This window comes from Nerophis lumbriciformis, linkage group LG01 (genome assembly GCF_033978685.3).
Source record: "Nerophis lumbriciformis linkage group LG01, RoL_Nlum_v2.1, whole genome shotgun sequence".
Classification (NCBI taxonomy): Eukaryota; Metazoa; Chordata; class Actinopteri; order Syngnathiformes; family Syngnathidae; genus Nerophis; species Nerophis lumbriciformis.
Window position 1 is genome coordinate 12009838 of NC_084548.2, and position 19513 is coordinate 12029350.

The 19513-nt window shown below is 40.3% G+C and overlaps 1 protein-coding gene across 3 annotated transcripts in view; it reads left to right on the forward strand.

Annotated features, from left to right (window-relative positions):
* The window catches only part of cfap74 (cilia and flagella associated protein 74), a 152916-nt gene that overhangs the window by 19565 nt on the left and 113838 nt on the right, over window positions 1-19513 (forward strand). For all 3 annotated transcript variants that reach the window (XM_061974844.1, XM_061974851.1, XM_061974859.1), the window contains exons 10-14: window positions 5036-5193; window positions 5607-5817; window positions 10740-10883; window positions 11924-12082; window positions 12223-12341. In XM_061974844.1, coding sequence (XP_061830828.1) covers window positions 5036-5193; window positions 5607-5817; window positions 10740-10883; window positions 11924-12082; window positions 12223-12341 — 791 coding nt within the window. The remainder of the gene's footprint in view (window positions 1-5035; window positions 5194-5606; window positions 5818-10739; window positions 10884-11923; window positions 12083-12222; window positions 12342-19513) is intronic.

Genomic DNA, 19513 nt, shown 5'->3' on the forward strand with positions numbered 1-19513 from the left:
TGCTCAAGGAAGATGCTGGCACTAACTGCAAGCATATTGCAATAAGTTTCTTTCATGGAGGAAATATGTTAATTAATTATCTTCCAAATAAATAAAAAAACATCATTAAAAAAACGCCACTAGACACCAAATTGCCTCTATTGAATTCGTTTTAATCAGCCCCTCAGGTCACCCAGCAGCTATACAATTATGAAATAATATTGCTGAATAGACTGTCTAATATTTGTATTCTTGACAGTCCATATATGTTGACAAGCATACGTAGTGCGGAGCTGCAGTGCAATCACCTCCTTTCTCTTAGCCATTTCTGCATAACCACCTGTTTGCATGTCATTTCCAGACACAAATCAGCGGCCACAGAACAATTTCAGTCTTGATCAATCACACTGTGTTTGCTAAACACTTATATTTTGCATTTTCTCCTCCCAGTATGGTGGGTGTTTCGATGATTTGCATATATTCTGCATATTCATGAAGACAAACGTGCTAAATGGATTGCGCTCCTTATTCGGCTCATAAAAAGTGCCTATAGAGTAGAAAAACAATTCGACTTTATATGCTTAATTGGGTGTCATTATATCCATTAAACCATATCTAATTGTATTTCCAACCCGAAAAGTATGTGAAAATGAAAATCCATCTTAAATACAAAATTGTCTCAGTTCAATTCAATATAGTAGAGACGAACCCAAGGATGCAGACGGACGCTGAGTAAAACAGTTATTTTACTTAAGGAAAATTACTCACAACAATGATCCAAACAGGAGATAACAAAAAGCGACAGTGCGAAAAAGAGAAAACAATATGAGCACCGTGGAAAAAAGAACAAAAGCTACTACCGGTATACAAAAATAACTAAACATGGGTTGGAGTTTCAAGACGTGCAAACTACCACACAACACCAAGCTGGATGGCACTGGAAAAAGCCAAGAAAGTAGGTATCAAAAACTCGGGAACCATTGGAAACTTCTGGCGAGAAGAGTCGAGGAGTGGAATCGCCAAGTGCCATCCAGCTGTCAAGATGCTGCTTAAGTAGTATCAGGAAGATTGGAAACAGCTAAGCATGTCTCACAAATCCGCCCACAAGGGGAAAACAGGAACTCTGCCTAGTGGTTAGAGTGTCCGCCCTGAGATCCGTAGGTTGTGAGTTAAAACCCCGGCCGAGTCATACCAAAGACTATAAAAAATGGGACCCATTACCTCCCTGCCTGGCACTCAGCATCAAGGGTTGAAATTGGGGGTTAAATCACCAAAAAATTATTCCCGGGCGTGGCCACTGCTGCTGCTCACTGCTCCCCTCACCTCCCAACAGTTGAACAAGGTGATGGGTCAAATGCAGAGCACACATTTCACCACACCTAGAGTGTGCGTGTGACAGTCATTGGTACTTTAACTTGTTTAACTTTAACTCTAGGGGGAAGTACAAATGTAAGGACCAGGTCAATTGCACCAAAAAGGGAAAACTGAAAATACAAACCACAAGGTGGGAGCAAGCGGTGACAAAAGTGCCCCAATTTCAGACAGCCATTTTGAATATTCCGCTCCGAATGTTTTAGGCAATTTCCTTAGATTCGGGGTCGGATGACGTCACCCTGGGAACGCTTCTGCACTCTTGAACATATCAGCTGATCAGTCATACTGGATATATGCAAAAATTAGAAAGAGATGTGCTGTCTTTCACTCATAATTCCTATGTAAGACATGAACACGTTTTTCTTTTTTGTATGCATTCTAAGCCGTAAATAAATAAGAAGTCTGCTAACAATTGAGTAAATGAGGGCTCTCTATTCCGGCCACAAAACTCTTTGAATAACCATCCAAAACCCGCCAACAATACTCTTATTTACATATCGTGTTATTATATGTGCTAACGAAGACAAACTATTCTTAGTAGTGCATTGATCACAGAGAGGTAACTAGCTTGTGCTGCAGCATTGAGCTGGCAGATGTCCTGCTGCTGCTGCTGCCGCTGCATCATCAGGTCTCGGCCCGTCAGAGTTATTCTAGATTAGAAATCATGCCACTCATCTGGATAATAGGAAGATTTAGCCACAAATCTAGAAGTTGTTCATCTGCGCAATTCAATTTATACCCGGAGATGGAGACAAAAACACGATAAGGCAGCAACTTTTTCTTTTCACCCTCAGTGAGGATTATGAATAATTCTGAATCTAAATGGGAAGATATAAACATCCTATCAGTCGTCATCGCAATGAGAGCAGACATTGTACAGTAATCGATCGTTTTATGTTCATAGTTCGAATTTCTTGTTTAGCACTTAGCAATACTGCTACATAATGCTATAGTGCAGGGGTGCTCATTACGTCGATCGCGAGCTACCGGTCGATCGCGGAGGGTGTGTCAGTCGATCACCAGCCAGGCATTAAAAAAATAGTCCTAAAAATGAGCGATCATAAATCTTCACTATGACGTCACTTTCGTCACTTGATTGACATTCACGGCACCCGAGGGTCTTCTGAGATGACGCTGGCTGCTGCCAGCTCATTAAAATTACCGACTGGAAGGCGAGAAACACTTTATTTCAACAGACTGGCGCCGTACCTGTCGTCAAAACTCCAAAGACCGACTGCACAGTTGCATAGTTGCGCTAACAAAATAAGAGTCTCAGAAAGCTGGCGTGCACAAGCTAGCAAGCTACGGAGTTTGCCGACAATGTATTTCTTGTAAAGTGTATACAAAGGAGTACGGAAGCTGGACAAATAAGATGCCAAAAACCAACCACTTTCATGTGGTATTGGACAGAAAGGAGGACTTTTTTTCTCCTCCATTCGAAAATGCGGACATTATCAGCACCACTGTCTGATTCCAATCAATGTAAGTCATCAGAATCAGGTAATACACCAACTTATATTCTTGTCTTCATGAAAGAAAGGAATCTATATGTGTTAAACATGCTTGTATTATCTTTAAACACCTTTAAGTTGTTAACAATATTAACTATATGTGTTAAACATGCTTGTATTATCTTTAAACACCTTTAAGTTGTTAACAATATTAACTATATGTATTAAACATTCTTGTATTATCATTAAACACCTTTAATTTTTTAACAATATTAACTATGTGTTAAACATGCTTGTATTATCATTAAACACCTTTAACTTGTTAACAATATTAACTATATGTATTAAACATTCTTGTATTATCATTAAACATCTTTGATTTTTTAACAATATTAACTATATGTTTAAACATGCTTGCATTATCATTAAACACCTTTAACTTGTTAACAATATTAACTATATGTATTAAACATGCTTGTATTATCATTAAACACCTTTAATTTTTTAACAATATTAACTATATGTGTTAAACATGCTTGCATTATCATTAAACACCTTTAACTTGTTAACAAAAACATATATTTCATAAATAAGTAAATGTAAATTATATATATGAATGAGGTAGATCCCCACGACTTGATCAATTGAAAAGTAGCTCGCCTGCAGAAAAAGTGTGAGCACCCCTGCTATAGTGTTTCTTAAAATCTGGATCTGTATAGTACACAGCTCCTAAATCTTGTAGCTCACTCTCTTTGTATTCAGGCAAAAAAATATAAGGTTCTGGATTATTATCTTTTCCCAAAGTAATCGTTGTTGGCTCTCACAAAATCTGCATGATTAGCATTGTTGTTGATGGGGAAGAGATCTGTGGTTCCTACCTCTACGTCACACGTTCACGTGGCTGGCTTGCTCATTAACTTTCAAAATGGCTCAGGAATCTCTGAGATTGATGCTGTTTTGATCATAGCTAGTTACGAGCAAACTTTGTAAGTCTTTTGGTGTTATAAAAATCAGATATATATGATATTAGCTTCAATAAAGAGGCAACTTGTTTTCCCATGTTAGTAGTACTTTAAGAAACGCCATCCTCTGCGCGCAAATTTAGTAGATTAGTTTATAATGCGCTATCAAGTTTGTACATGTTTTAATACACACAAACATTTAGTAGATCATTCACTTCAAGTACAATAATGTAATATTATGCCACTTGCATTTTAAGATAGTCCAAAATAGGACACTGCAAATGTAAATACTATTTGCAACCATTTCATCTAGCAACTACTGGTTGATTGATTGATTGAAAGTTTTATTAGTAGATTGCACAGTGCAGTACATGTTCCGTACAATTGACCACTAAATGGTAACACCCGAAAGAGTTTTTCAACTTGTTTAAGTCGGGGTCCAAATTGATTCATGATACAAATATATACTATCATCATAATACAGTCATCACACAAGATAATCCTCAGAGTATATACATTGAATTATTTACATTATTTACAATCCGGGGTGTGGGATGTGGAGGGGGGGGGATTAGGTTTGGTTGATATCAACACTTCAGTCATCAACAATTGCATCATCAGAGAAATGGACATTGGAACCGTGTAGGACTGACTTGGTAGGATATGTACAGCAAGTAGTGGACATTGAGAGAGAGAGAGAGATCAGAAAGCATAAGAATAAGTATCTACATTTGATTTGATTATTTACATTTGATTATTTACAATCCAGGGAGGTAGGATGTGGAAGGGAGGGTGTTAGTTTAGGGTTGAAGTTGCCTAGAGGTGTTCTTTTAGTGCGGTTTTGAAGGAGGATAGAGATGCCCTTTCTTTTACACCTGTTGGGAGTGCATTCCATATTGATGTGGCATAGAAAGAGAATGAGTTAAGACCTTTGTTAGATCGGAATCTGGGTTTAACGTGGTTAGTGGAGCTCCCCCTGGTGTTGTGGTTATGGCGATCATTTACTAGAGGTTTTTTTGCTGCATTACCCCGCTGTTCCCTAATGTGGAGGTACATGCAATCACAGACATCAGTTATTATTGTTGTGATACTTTAAATCCCAAAAGTTACATATTTTAGGGGAAATCCACTGATCAATATGCATCTCTACTGATTATGCATTTCTTATACATGTGTTTATACCCTGATGAAATTAAGGCTGTGTTGCAAGTCTGCATGCATGGAACAGGTTGCGATGATGGGTTTGCCTTAAAAATCTTGTTTCTTTAGGAGAACCTACGGGTCAGACAAAGCAGAGCCAAAGCAAACGCCCTGAAGCAAGAACGTCAACAGAACCGGCTGAAAGAATCCCTGCAGGCTCAAGGCTTAAACAGCACCCGGCACATATTCCAACAGAAACGAGAGGAGGAGGCAAAAAGAAAGCAAGAGTATGTCCTCTCCTCACCTCTCCTCTCTTCTCTCCTTCTCTCCTCTCCTCTGGCGTGTTCTCATGAGAATTTAGAAGTCAAATTTATGGAAAGTTGTGTATTTGAACGGGACTATTTTGTTGGCATGGAGACTGAGCAGGAAGTTTATATGCAATGTTGAACTACAATAAATTGCTACAAAAATGCAATATTTCACTACCACTTGAACGTGGTTGGGTTGCTTTATGATTATATGATTGATTAGCAGAATCCTACTAATTTATCCCAAATAAGTTGCCCCTGTACTCTCCGCTCATCACCACTCCACTCCCACTCCACGGAGCAGTGGGTAGGTGTTTTTTCTCTGGCTTTGTGCCGAGGTATACATGACCCCGTTTCTGTATAATACCGTGCTGTTGATGTGCTCTTCTCAGGGAATTCAAGGAGAGACAGAAAGCAAAGAGGGTCGAGATTGTGGACAAGATTCTTTTGGAGAAGCAGATGCTGAAGAGTAAAAAAACTCAGCAGGCATCAACGACTAAACCCCGCACCGCCCCTACCATCCTTTCCCCAGGCAGGATAAGAAGGAAGCTCCTGTATTACCTGGATACCAGAACACCACCAGGCACAGAGAGTGACACAACAGTGGGTGGATATAACTGTCTATGTCAGGGGTGTCAAACTCAAATACAGAGTGGGCCAAAATGTAAAAGTGAACAAAGCCGCGAGCCAAGGTTGAACAAATGAACCTTTTAATAGGGACCCAAACAAGTTTTGCATTAAATATTGAACAAGCAAGGCTTATATAACTTTATAGTGACATGCAAAATCGAGTTTCAAATAATAATAATAATAATTAAAAAATATCAATGGCATATCAAATACAATTTAAATAAAAATTGAATGCCTCTTTTCTATTTGCAGCCTTCTGAGGTAAATATCAACATTAACTTTTTCCACAAGCTAATAAATCAGAAAATAAAATAACAATGAATAAACCAACCATTCAGAACTTTAAGTTGCTCAGTTTGCAACACACTGATCTAATCTGATGTGCCCAAGCCAGATACCTGACATCTTTTCTTGGATGCTAGTTAATTGATGTCGGGGTTCAGGCTTTGAGCTGAGGCAACCCTCATTATCGAACAAAGGTGTTCATCAGTCATTATTTCTCATATTCCACAGTCTTGTGGGCATGCCTTACAGGCACGGCTTTTAACGTCCTCTACGAGCTGACGTCACGTCCGCTTTTCATTCCTTCTAACAACGTGCCCGCCCAGTCACAAGATATGAGCGGCTTCTGTACGCACACACACGTGAATGCAACGCATACTTCATCAACAGCGATACAGTTTACACTGAGAGTGGCCGTATAAGCAACTTTAACATTGTTAGAAATATACGCCACACTGTGAATCCACACCAAACAAGAATGACAAACACATTTTGGGAGAACATCCAACGTAACACAACATAAACACAACAGAACAAATATCCAGAACCCTTTACAGCAGTAACTCTTCCGGGACGCTACAATATACACCCCCGCTACCTCCAAACCCCAAATTTCTCGGGAGGGGCACTGTAATTTGGGAGTCTCCCTGGAGGTTTGGCAAGTATGAGAATTAGCGGTGTACCGCGGCACTGCCGCTGTATATAATCGGCGGGCCAGCTCTAGTCTTAATTTGATATCACCTCACGGGCCAAGTGAAATTACACGGCGGGCCAAATTTGGCCCGCGGGCCGGAGTTTGACACCCATGGTCTATGTTGTCAGTGTGAAATAATAACCCCACATAATTAAACCAGCATTGTTGACATTATATCTGTCTGCAATGTCACGTTTACTTCTCCACAGAGTTGCATTCATTTGCACCAACATCTCATGTTGATGACCACAGTGCAAAATTTGCCCTCCGTCCTTCCACTTTTTAATAGTTCTTACTGAGGTGTTTTCACATGCTTGATGTCTGCCAATAATTTCACCGTTCTGTTTTTTCACAACCAGAAGATGTCTTTCATTGTGGTTGTTTAAACAAATGAAAAGCTACTGTCTGCCTCAGTTAAAGGGGAACTACAATGATATTAATCTAAATTTAAAACACTTCCCTGTGGTCCAGATAATACGTACTGGATATTATTAGATGTAAACATTTTTCCAACCAGTATTTTGAGTCGGCCTGCAAGAAGTTCAAAACTGAAGATTGCAAATCAAATCATTTCCCACACCCTCCAAAAGTATTGGGATTTATCATTTGAAAGTATACACTGTTGAAATATATACCCTGAAGATGTCACCGCTATTTTTTTTTGCCAGACACGGTCGAAGGTAAACTTAATAAACATAATATCGATTCACCCTGCCACAACATTAGGTACACCTGCATATTCGCCCATCGAGTCTGACCTCCATAAAAAAATAGCTGTTTTGGCAGCCTTTGTGTCACAGCATGTCGCACGCAAGTGTTACTAAGTGCACGTCAAGATTAGATGAAAATAATATTTTATTCTCCGAATAAGTATACTGAACAAAAATACAAACGCAACTCTTTTGTTTTTGCTCCCATTTTTCATGAGTTGAACTCAAAAGATCTACAACTTTTACTATATACACAAAAGACCTATTCTTCTCAAATATTGTTTACAAAATTGTGTTAGTGAACCTTTCTTCTTTGCTAAGATAATCCATCCCACCTGACAGGTGTGGCATATCAAAATGCTGATTAAACAGCATGATTATTGCACAGGTGTGCCCATACTTGCCAACCTTGAGACCTCCAATTTCGGGGGGTGGGTGCAGGGGGCGTGGTTGGGGGCGGGGGCGTGGTTGGGGGCGTGGTTAAGAGGGGAGGAGTATATTTACAGCTAGAATTCACCAAGTCAAGTATTTCATATATATATATATATATATATATATATAAGCGGTAGAAAATGGATGGATGGATGGATGGATATATATATATATATATATATATATATATATATATATATATATATATATATATATATATATATATATATATATATATATATATATATATATATATATATATATATATATATAAGAAATAATTGACTTTCAGTGAAATCTAGCTATATATATATATATATATATATATATAAATAAAATAAATACTTAAATTTCAGTGTTCATTTATTTACACATATACACACACATAACACTCATCTACTCATTGTTGCGTTAAGGGTTGAATTGTCCATCCTTGTTCTATTCTGTCACTATCTTTCTAACCATGCTGAACACCCTCTCTGATTATGCATTGCTGTGTGGCACGCACAAAAGTGTTTTCATCAAATGCACTAGATGGCAGTATTGTCCTGTTTAAGAGTGTCACAACATTGCTGTTTACGGCAGACGGACTGCTTTACTGTAGACGTTCTTTATATTGTGGGAAAGCGGACTCAGGTCCGCATGGAGCTGGAGGGGGCGTGGCCTCCAGCTCCGCCTGAATTTCGGGAGATTTTCGGGAGAAAATTTGTCCCGGGAGGTTTTCGGGAGAGGCGCTGAATTTCGGGAGTCTCACGGAAAATCCGGGAGGGTTGGCAAGTATGGGTGTGCCCTAGGCTGCCCACAATAAAAGGCCACTTTGAAATTAACGGTTTTGCTTTATTGGAGGTCTGGGGGGGGATCAGAAAAGCAGTCAGTATCTGGTGTGACCAGGTGTGCCAAGTTGCTGAATATTGCCAGGAACTGGAACACACTGTCATAGACGCCGATCCACACAGCATCCGAAACATGCTCAATGAGTATGCTAGCCATGCAAGAACTGGGATGTGTTCAGCTTCAAGGAATTGTGTACACATCCTTGCAACGTGGGGCCGTGCATTGTCATGCTGCAACTTGAGGTGACGGTCTCGGGTGAATGGCACAACAATGGGCCTCGGGATCTCGTCACGGTATGTCAATAAAATGCACTTGCGTTGATTGTCTATAACATGCGCCTGCCCAAACCATAACCCCCACCATGGGCCACTTGATTCACAACGTTAACATCAGCAAATCGCTCTCCCACATGAGGCCACACACACTGTCTGCCATCTGCCCTGAACAGTGAAAACCGGGATTCATCCATGAAGAGAACACCTCTCCAAAGTGCCAGACGCCATCGGTTACGACAACGAACTGCAGTCAGGTGAAGACCCCGATGAGGACGACGAGCATGCAGATGAGCTTTCCTAAGACGCTTTCTCACAGTTTGTGCAGAAATTTGTTGGTTATGCAAACCAATTGTTGCAGCAACTGTCCGGGTGGCTGGTCTCACACGATCATGGAGGTGCACCTGCTGGATGTGTAGGTCCTGGGCTGGTGTGGGTACACATGGTCTGCGTTTTTGAGGCCGGTGGGATGTACTGCCAAGTTCTCTGAAACACCTTTGGAGACGACTTATGGTAGAGAAATTAACATTCCATTCACGGGCAATAACTCTGGTGGACATTCCTGCAAGGGCAGCACGGTGGCAGAGGGGTTAGTGCGTCTGCCTCACAATACGAAGGTCCTGAGTAGTCGTGAGTTCAATCCCGGCCTCGGGATCTTTCTGTGTGGAGTTTGCATGTTCTCCCCGTGACTGCGTGGGTTCCCTCCGGGTACTCCGGCTTCCTCCCACCTCCAAAGACATGCACCTGGGGATAGGTTGATTGGCAACACTAAATTGGCCCTAGTGTGTGAATGTGAGTGTGAATGGTGTCTGTCTATCTGTGTTGGCCCTGCGATGAGGTGGCGACTTGTCCAGGGTGTACCCCGCCTTCCGCTCGATTGTAGCTGAGATAGGCTCCAGCGCCCCCCGCGACCCCGATGGGAGTAAGCGGTAGAAAATGGATGGATGGACATTCCTGCAGTCAGCATGCGAACTGCACGCTCCCTTAAAACTTGCAAAATCTGTGGTATTGTGCTTTGTGATAAAACTGCACATTTCAGAGTGGCCTTTTATTGTGGGCAGCCTAAGGCACACCTGTGCAATAATCATGCTGTTTAATCAGCATCATGATATGCCACACCTGTGAGGTGGGATGGATTATCTTGGCAACGAAGAAATGCTCACTAACACAGATTTAGACAGATGTGTGAACAGTATTTGAGAGGAATCGGTATTTTGTGTATATAGTAAAAGTTTTAGATCTTTGACTTCAACTCATGGAAAATGGGAGAAAAAACAAAAGTGTTGCATTCATATTTATGTTCAGGGTACATCCACCTCGCTGTGACATCACAATGTTGCCAGTCTGCAGAACCCCATGAACAGAGGCGTCCAAAACTGCATGCAAGATCACACCAAAATGCATGAATCCTATGATTGGACACTTTGACATTATTTAACATGAGAATCCTACGTTGTAACAACATTTATAAGTCAGACAAGGTCCACTTTAGGGTTAAACAATGTGTTGCATAATCATCCATGTTGTAATTGTCTTACCTGTTAGTTAGTTAGTTAGTTAAACTCAGGTGGTGACCTTTTTTTGGCCAGTATAATAAAACAATTGCAGAACTGTACTCACTTTTGGAATGTTCTGTATACCTTATGTTGTGTGCTCTCATGTTCCCAACAGTTAAGGAATGTGAGCCTAAGCAGCGGCTCATCATCAGAATCAGAGTACCAGGAAGACCTTGCCCAAAAGGAACTGCTAAATCTGAGCCTTCCCGACAGCCTAGAAGAGCCTGAATTCTGTGGGCTGTGGGACCAAAACTACAAGGTTAGGCTAAAATGTAATTCCCCAAAAGACACGGAAGTGAAACCCACCATAAATCATGGCTTGAATAGGGCAGCTTTGTTATAGATGACAAAAATGATCCTACTGGTGTGTTTTCCGCTGATTTAATTAGGATGGGGTTCTATTGGGAGTAGCTGCTCTATGCTTACAACAAAAGTTAAGTTGAATCTCCTGTGCCTTATGCTTGCTCGTGTTGCTTATTTTGTGGGGGAAGCATCTACATGTAAGGTTGTTGTGTAGACCCTCCACCTGTCAGTCCAAAGTGAATCTTTCTTACAGTTTTCAATCTCTAGTTGGCGCAGGTTAGTGTAGTGTGCCACAAGTGCTGCAATATAAAATACTTTGCTCAAAGGCAGCTATGTGGCACTAACTGTAGTGTGTCTAAGGCTTGTGTGGCTCTGCAGCTCATCCAGCAGCCCACACATGAAATGTAGGGCGACAGACATCACTTCTCATTGTGCTGGTGACTTTGATACCTCGGAGCGAGCCACGATCAGCTTCCGAGACCCAAGCATGTGACAAGTGGAGTGTAAGCTATCTAACGGCCCCCGACTCATGCCCTCATCAAAGCTCCGTCCCAACAGTTAATGGCCACTGGTAATAGATGAGCAGGATTGTGAGAGGGTCATGATCAAATGACTGGTCTTTAACAAATGTACAAAATAGAGGCTTAAACCCTTTTTTTTTTTCATATTAAAGTAACCACCTAACATACACATTTTGTCTTTCCCATCGCTGCAAATAATTAGCATCAAATGTGCTCTTGATGCTTCTAATACACAGTCACCTACTGAAGATAATTATAATTCTGCACATTTAGTTTGAACATTGGCTTGAAGGTTTTATTTTTATCTGTTTGCTCGAGATAAGACTATATTTATACACAGATAAACTGCTTTTCATCCACCGAGCGCTTTGCTCTATATTAAGCAGCTTTCTTTTAATGCCAATGACCTTTGATTTCATTATGTTTGAATACTATAGGGATTATGTATCATTGTATCATCCTTGTGTGCTTTCAGTTTCCTTCCAACGATAAGAAAGTGTTGTCGCCGACAGTTGCAAAACAAGAAAAACCTACCGTGGTCAGCTCGAAGTTGAGTGTAACCTCCAAAAAACTTGGTGCAAAAGACGCCAAAGGACCTTCATTTAGCAGTAAGCCAGAAGTCATTCTATTCAAGGTATTTACGACTTGTTTTATTAAAATAGCATTCATTAAACATTTAATTGTACTTCAAATGAACATAGATTGCACACAAACTTGCAATTGTAGTAATTATTTCTTTTTTCATGATCAGTCAGTGTTTGCTGTCTCTTTTAGGACTTTGAAGTGGGGGAAACGTACAAAAAGAAAGTCATTCTGACTAACATCAGCTACATCACGAATCACTGCAAGCTCCTTGGCATCTCTGCTCAACTGCAGGATTTTATCTTGATCAAGTAAGTGACCAGACAACACAACAGGCCAGAATTATAGACATCATCGACTATATTCAAAATTAATTCCTATACTTTTGTACCTTTTTAGAAGATATGATAAAACGGTTGCTGAAGTGTGGGTGGTGTATTCACATTTGTAAGATTGAGAAACTGTCTGACTACATTTGCAATGAGAAATTTCAGTACGGTGGGACCTCAACTTAAGAGTTCCCCAACTTAAGAGCGTTTTGAGATAAGAGCTGTTTCTCTGCCCATTGCCAAGCTTTAAGTTACAAGCAAAAATTTGAGTTACAAGCATACTTGCCAACCTTGAGACCTCCGATTTCGGGAGGTGGGGGGAGGGGGTGGGGGTGGGCGTGGTCGGGGTGGGACGGGGCGTGGTTGGGGGCGTGGCTAAAAGAAATACTTGACGTTCAGTGAATTCTAGCTATATATATATATTTATTTATTTTATTATATATATATATATTTTATTATATATATATATATATATATATATATATATATATATATATATATATATATATATATATATATATATATATATATATGTCTTAATAAGGTTATCCAAAAAATAGTGCTCGATACCGTAGTAGAGCGCAATATATGTATGTGTGGGAAAAAAAATCACAAGACTATTTCATCTCTACAGGCCTGTTTCATGAGGGGGGGTACCCTCAATCATCAGGAGATTTTAATGGGAGCATTCGCATACCATGGTTTATATAGGGCACAGAGTGGGTGGGTACAGGCTGGCTTAGGGGCGTGGTGATTGGCTCATGTGTTACCTAGGAGGTGTTTCCGTCTATGGCGGCATGCTGTTACAATTTCGCTGCGCGTGTTGAGGGATGACAGGTCTGGACGGTAAATAATAAACAGTTTCTCTTTCAAGCATAGGTTGCATCTTTTATTACCACTATTGTAAGGTGTGCTGGATGCAAGAATTTGCCATGTTATTGAATATTCAACATTATTGTCTTTGAGGTCCCAAATGTGTTTGCTGAGTTCTGTGGTATTTCGCAGGTTTTTGTTCCTGAAAGAAGCCTTGTGATTGTTCCATCTGGTTTTGAATTCTCCCTCGGTTAATCCTACATATGTGTCGGATGTGTTAATGTCCTTGCGTATTACCTTAGATTGGTAGACAACTGATGTTTGTAAGCACCCCCCGTTGAGAGGGCAATCAGGTTTCTTTCGACAGTTACATCCTTTGTTGGTTTTGGAGTCGCTCTGTCTGGGGGCCGACGGCTCATTTGCAATTGTTTTGTTGTGGTTTGAGATGATTTGTCGTATATTGTTCATGCAGCTGTAGCTCAATTTAATGTTGTTCTTGTTGAATACTTTTCTTAGGGTGCTGTCTTTGGGAAAGTGTTTGTCAATCAGATTGAGGAATTTGTGTCCAATGTTAGTTGAGACGTTTTTGCTGTATGGGGGGTTGTACCAGATGATGTCGTTTCGTTTTCTGTTCTTTTTTGGCTGGTTTCCTGGCGTGGGTTCATAGGTGAGGGTGAAATTGTATCCGCTTATCCCCCCCGTACCAAAAAGCCCTTGATGAAAGCGGATACAATTTCACCTCTCAACGGGGGGTGCTTACAAACATCAGTTGTCTACCAATCTAAGGTAATACGCAAGGACATTAACACATCCGACACATATGTAGGATTAACCGAGGGAGAATTCAAAACCAGATGGAACAATCACAAGGCTTCTTTCAGGAACAAAAACCTGCGAAATACCACAAAACTCAGCAAACACATTTGGGACCTCAAAGACAATAATGTTGAATATTCAATAACATGGCAAATTCTTGCATCCAGCACACCTTACAATAGTGGTAATAAAAGATGCAACCTATGCTTGAAAGAGAAACTGTTTATTATTTACCGTCCAGACCTGTCATCCCTCAACAAGCGCAGCGAAATTGTAACAGCATGCCGGCATAGACGGAAACACCTCCTAGGTAACACATGAGCCAATCACCACGCCCCTAAGCCAGCCTGTACCCACCCACTCTGTGCCCTATATAAACCATGGTATGCGAATGCTCCCTTTAAAATCTCCTGATGATTGAGGGTACCCCCCCTCATGAAACAGGCCTGTAGAGATGAAATAGTCTTGTGATTTTTTTCCCACACATACATATATATATATATATATATATATATAAAATAAATACTTGAATTTCAGTGTTCATTTATCTACACATATACACACACATAACACTCATCTACTCATTGTTGAGTTAAGGGTTGAATTGTCCATCCTTGTTCTATTCTCTGTCACTATTTTTCGAACCATGCTGAACACCCTCTCTGATGATGCATTGATGTGTGGCACGCACAAAAGTGCTTTCATCAAATGCACTAGATGGCAGTATTGTCCTGTTTAAGAGTGTCACAACATTGCTGTTTACGGCAGACGAACTGCTTTACGGTATACAAAAAAGTGACTGCTGTTGTTGTGTGTTGTTGCCACGCTGGGAGGACGTTAATGAAACTGCCTAACAATAAACCCACATAAGAAACCAAGAACTCGCCCTCCATCATTCTATAGTTATAACGTGATTGGGCAGGTACGCTTTTTTATATTGTGGAGGACCTGAGTCCGCCTGAATTTCGGGAGATTTTCGGGAGAAAATTTGTCCCGGGAGGTTTTCGGGAGAGGCGCTGAATTTCGGGAGTCTCCCGGAAAATCCGGGAGGGTTGGCAAGTATGGTTACAAACATCCCCGCCATTAGTTGGTGCAGCAAATGCCACTGTTGAACCCCAAAAGATCCGCCAAAACGTATGTGTGCATATGATTTATTTTTTTCCTTGATTACATAATCAAATACATGACCAAGTGTGCGCCACCTTGGCAAAGCAGTTTGAGAAAATCACTGCTACTCTGCACCACACTGAAGCAGAATGAGTCTAACTGCAGCCAATAATGTTAAAATAATATTCAAACGGTGGGCATTTATCCATGAAAATGTGGAAAAACTGCTGATGGCGTGTTTGACTAAAAAGCAACTGAAAAAAGATACCTTAAAAGTCCACTCTCCTAGGTAAAATACAATTGTTGATTTTTTTCTATAAAATTATTTATCTAATGGTTTTTCTTTAAAAAAAAAAAAAAAAACACATTTCATGTTATAATTGGGCTATTTGGGCTGGAGGCAACCGCCAAATAAATTGATGTTCATTCATTTCAATGATAGACGTTGATTTGAGATTCAATTGTTTTGAGTGAAGAGCTCATTCACAGAAATAATTAAGCCCGTAAGATCAGGTACAATGGTGTTTTTGAATCAAAAGAGGGAAAAATCCACAGGGGTTGTCTACACATTTAAACATCTAATATAAAAGTTATGACACTGCAAACCTTTTCCACCATACAGATAGGGTAAGAGAAATTCTCTAGCTGCTTCACACCAGCCCACGGTCCCCTGTACACCCCCAGAGTTTCTAAAAATGAACCAACCGCACCCCAGCCCTTGGCCAGCGTGGGTGCATGTGTGCCATAAAATGTCAGAATTGGCTCTTTTCAGTCTTTTCACCACTGGGATGTTACTAACCTCAAACCTGTATGTTTGAGTCTTATTATGTTGTTTTTGCCAGCAGCTTCATTTTGTGTCGTGTACAGCAGTGTAATGAACTAGCAGAGCGGAAGACACCCCTCTGAGATATTGTGTGGTTCCGTCTCTTGCTGTGAGACAAAGCTGCGCTACCAAAGCTGTAGTGAGAATGCTGGTGTTTGACCAAATATTTGAGGGTGTAATCACACCAGCTAGTTATAATAGGCTCTAATGCCAGCATGAGATGCATTGCTTACACCCTGGGAGATAAAATAGTTTTTTGGGGTTTTTTTTATTCTCTTGCAATATTTTTTACAAAATGTAACAAATAATAATAGTAGTAACTGGGCCACAAAGTGTTTAGTCATATTGTGCAATAATAAATACAAAATACAATTATTAAATGTTAAATGTCATATATTGTTTATTTGACTTGCGGGTAACATCAGTATTACTCCAAGGTTTGCCATCAATCAAATGTGTGATGTAGGTATTTTATTATGAGGATAATATGCACATGCTTCTGTTATTTATGTTGGAACGGTGCTACATGCGGTCAAAATAATCTTAATATTTTCACTTGCTTGATGTAGCAAAAGTCATAAAATCAATACTTTACATGTGCCGTTTCTCCATGTAGCTAATATTCTCGTTGTAACGTATACTGTAGATTGCAATTGACCAGGGATGTCAAACTCAAATACAGAGTGGGCCAAAATGTAAAACTGAACAAGGTTGAACAATTTAACCTTTTAATAGGGACCCAAACAAGTTTTGCATTGAATATTGAACAAGCAAGGCTTATATAACTTTATAGTGACATGCAAAATTGAGTTTCAAATAATAATAATAATAATTTAAAAATATCAATGGCATATCAAATACAATTTAAATAAAAATGTAATGCCTCTTTTCTATTTGCAGCCTTCTGAGGTAAATATCAACATTAACTTTTTCCACAGGCTAATACATTTTAAAATAAAATAATGAATAAACCAACCATTCAGGACTTTAAACGGCTCAGTTTGCAACACACTGATCTAATCTGATGTGCCCAAGCCAGATACCTGCCATCTTTTCTTGGATGCTAGTTCATTAATGTCGGGGCTCAGGCTCTGCTGAGGCAACCTTCATTATCGAACAAAGTTGTTCATCAGTCATTATATCTCGTAGTCCACCCGGACAACAGTCTAGGGGGCGTGCTTTAAAGGCACTGCGTTTATCGTCCTCCACGAGCTGTCGTCACGTCTGCTTTTCATCCATTCCAACAACGAGCCGACCCGATCACAATATATGTGTAACTTCAGCACGCACACACACGTAAATGCAATGCATACTTGGCCAACAGCGATACAGGTTACACTGACGGTGACCGTATAAACAACTTGAACACTGTTAGAAATATGCGCCACACTGAATCCACACCAAACAAGAATGACAAACACATTTCGGGAGAACATCCGCACCGTAACACAACATAAACACAACAAAACAAATACCCAGAATCCTATGCAACCCTCACTCTTCCGGGCTGCAATATACACCCCCGCTACCACCAAACGTCGGTTGAGGTGGGCGGGGGGCCAGAGTTTGACACCCATGCACTTGACCATTAGGTCTTTTTTCTTGTCTCTTATAAGACAAAAAATAAGGGGATTATAGCCATCTAACTATTGACATAACTGCAGCTCAGGTTACAATGTTATACTGTGGTCCGCTAGATTTTGACTTTAGTAAAATGTTCTAATGTCCTTAAGTAACTAAAACTTGGAATGTTGGCATTTTTCTAAAAAATATTGGTTAAAACGTTTTATTGCTTTATTGTAATTATTTGGGTATGAGAGTACTGAAATTGTTACTATTATTTAGTATGGTAAATAAATAAATAAATAAATAAATGATAAATGGGTTGTACTTGTATAGCGCTTTTCTACCTTCAAGGTACTCAAAGCGCTTTGACACTACTTCCACATTTACCCATTCACACACACATTCACACACTGATGGAGGGAGCTGCCATGCAAGGCGCTAACCAGCACCCGTCAGGAGCAAGGGTGAAGTGTCTTGCTCAGGACACAACAGACATGACGAGGTTGGTACTAGGTGGGGATTGAACCACGGACCCTCGGGTCGCGCACGGCCATTCTCCCACTGCACCACGCCGTCCCAATGGTGCCCATTCCTCTCTCGTTCCTCTCTCATTTACAACTTCACGCAGAACAGAGACAAGGTTTATTAATTAAGCAGGTAAGCATATTTTATAGAGATGTAAGACAAGTCCAAAAGTTTTCCAATCTTCACTTCTGTAAAGATTTCCTGTAACTTTGTTTGTCTGAAAACTTTCCTGTCACTGTGATGGAAATCTTGAAAATTTTCAAGCCATGTCTAGCTAGTTGAAGAGGATATTTTAGATTCTTGAAGTGTTGAAATCTGTCAACACAAGGTTTATCCCAGGGACTGATGTCCAGAAAGTAGACTGCACTTATCTCAGCTTGTTTTATTAATCTTCTGGGTAGATTCCACCATCAGGGACAAATATTTGAAATATTGACGATTTTGCAAGTTTAGTTTTTTTTCGGCACTTACAAAGTAGGTACACTTCAACTGTGAGATGGAATCCAAAGCGAAAGTTGGGTAAATCACACTGCGAAATTTTTAACTAATTAATTTGCATTTTATTGCAGATAATTTATTATTGTATCACCTATGAACCAGCAAGAATTCCCAGCTCTCACAGACCTGATAGTTTACCATAATCAAGCCTCCCTGTTCTCCACTCACTTGTTTGAACTTGTTACCTGTATAAAGACACCTGTCCACACACTGAATCAATCAAACTCCAACCTTTCTACAATGGCCAAGACCAGCTCTCTAACAGCATCATGGATGAAATTGATGATGTACATGGTACACCATGCTGGGATAGGCTACAGGACAATAGGTAAACAGTGTGGTGAAAAGGCAACAACTCTTAATGCAGTCATTAAACAAATGGAAGAAGTTCAAGCTGACTGTCAATATCCCTCAGTCTTGGGCTCCATGCAAGATTTCACCTTGTGGAGCAGCAATTATCATTAGAAAAGTGATGGATCAGCCCAAAACAACACAGCAGGATGTGGTCAATGACCTGAAGAGAGCTGGGGTCGCAGTTTAAAAAAAAAGCATGGTTAGGTTGTGAGTTCAAACCCCGGCCGAGTCATACCAAAGACTATAAAAATGGGACCCATTACCTCCCTGCTTGGCACTCAGCATCAAGGGTTGGAATTGGGGGTTAAATCACCAAAAATTATTCCCGGGCGCAGCCACCGCTGCTGCCCACTGCTTCCCACTGGTCCCCTCACCTCCCTGGGGGTGATCAAGGGTGATGGGTCAAATGCAGAGAATAATTTCGCCACACCTAGTGTGTGACACAAATATAATAGAATAAAAAGTACTTTATTGATCCCTGGGGGAAATTCAGCACCACAGTTCGCTCACAATAGACAAGAATAATAATAAATTAAAGCTGCAAGCAGCGATGGACGGGACCGACTTTGACGGCACATAAAATCCAATCCGGAGCAGTAATTAAAACTCTTTGGTCAACTTTTAATCAGAAGGGTTCAATCTCTCTCCTGTG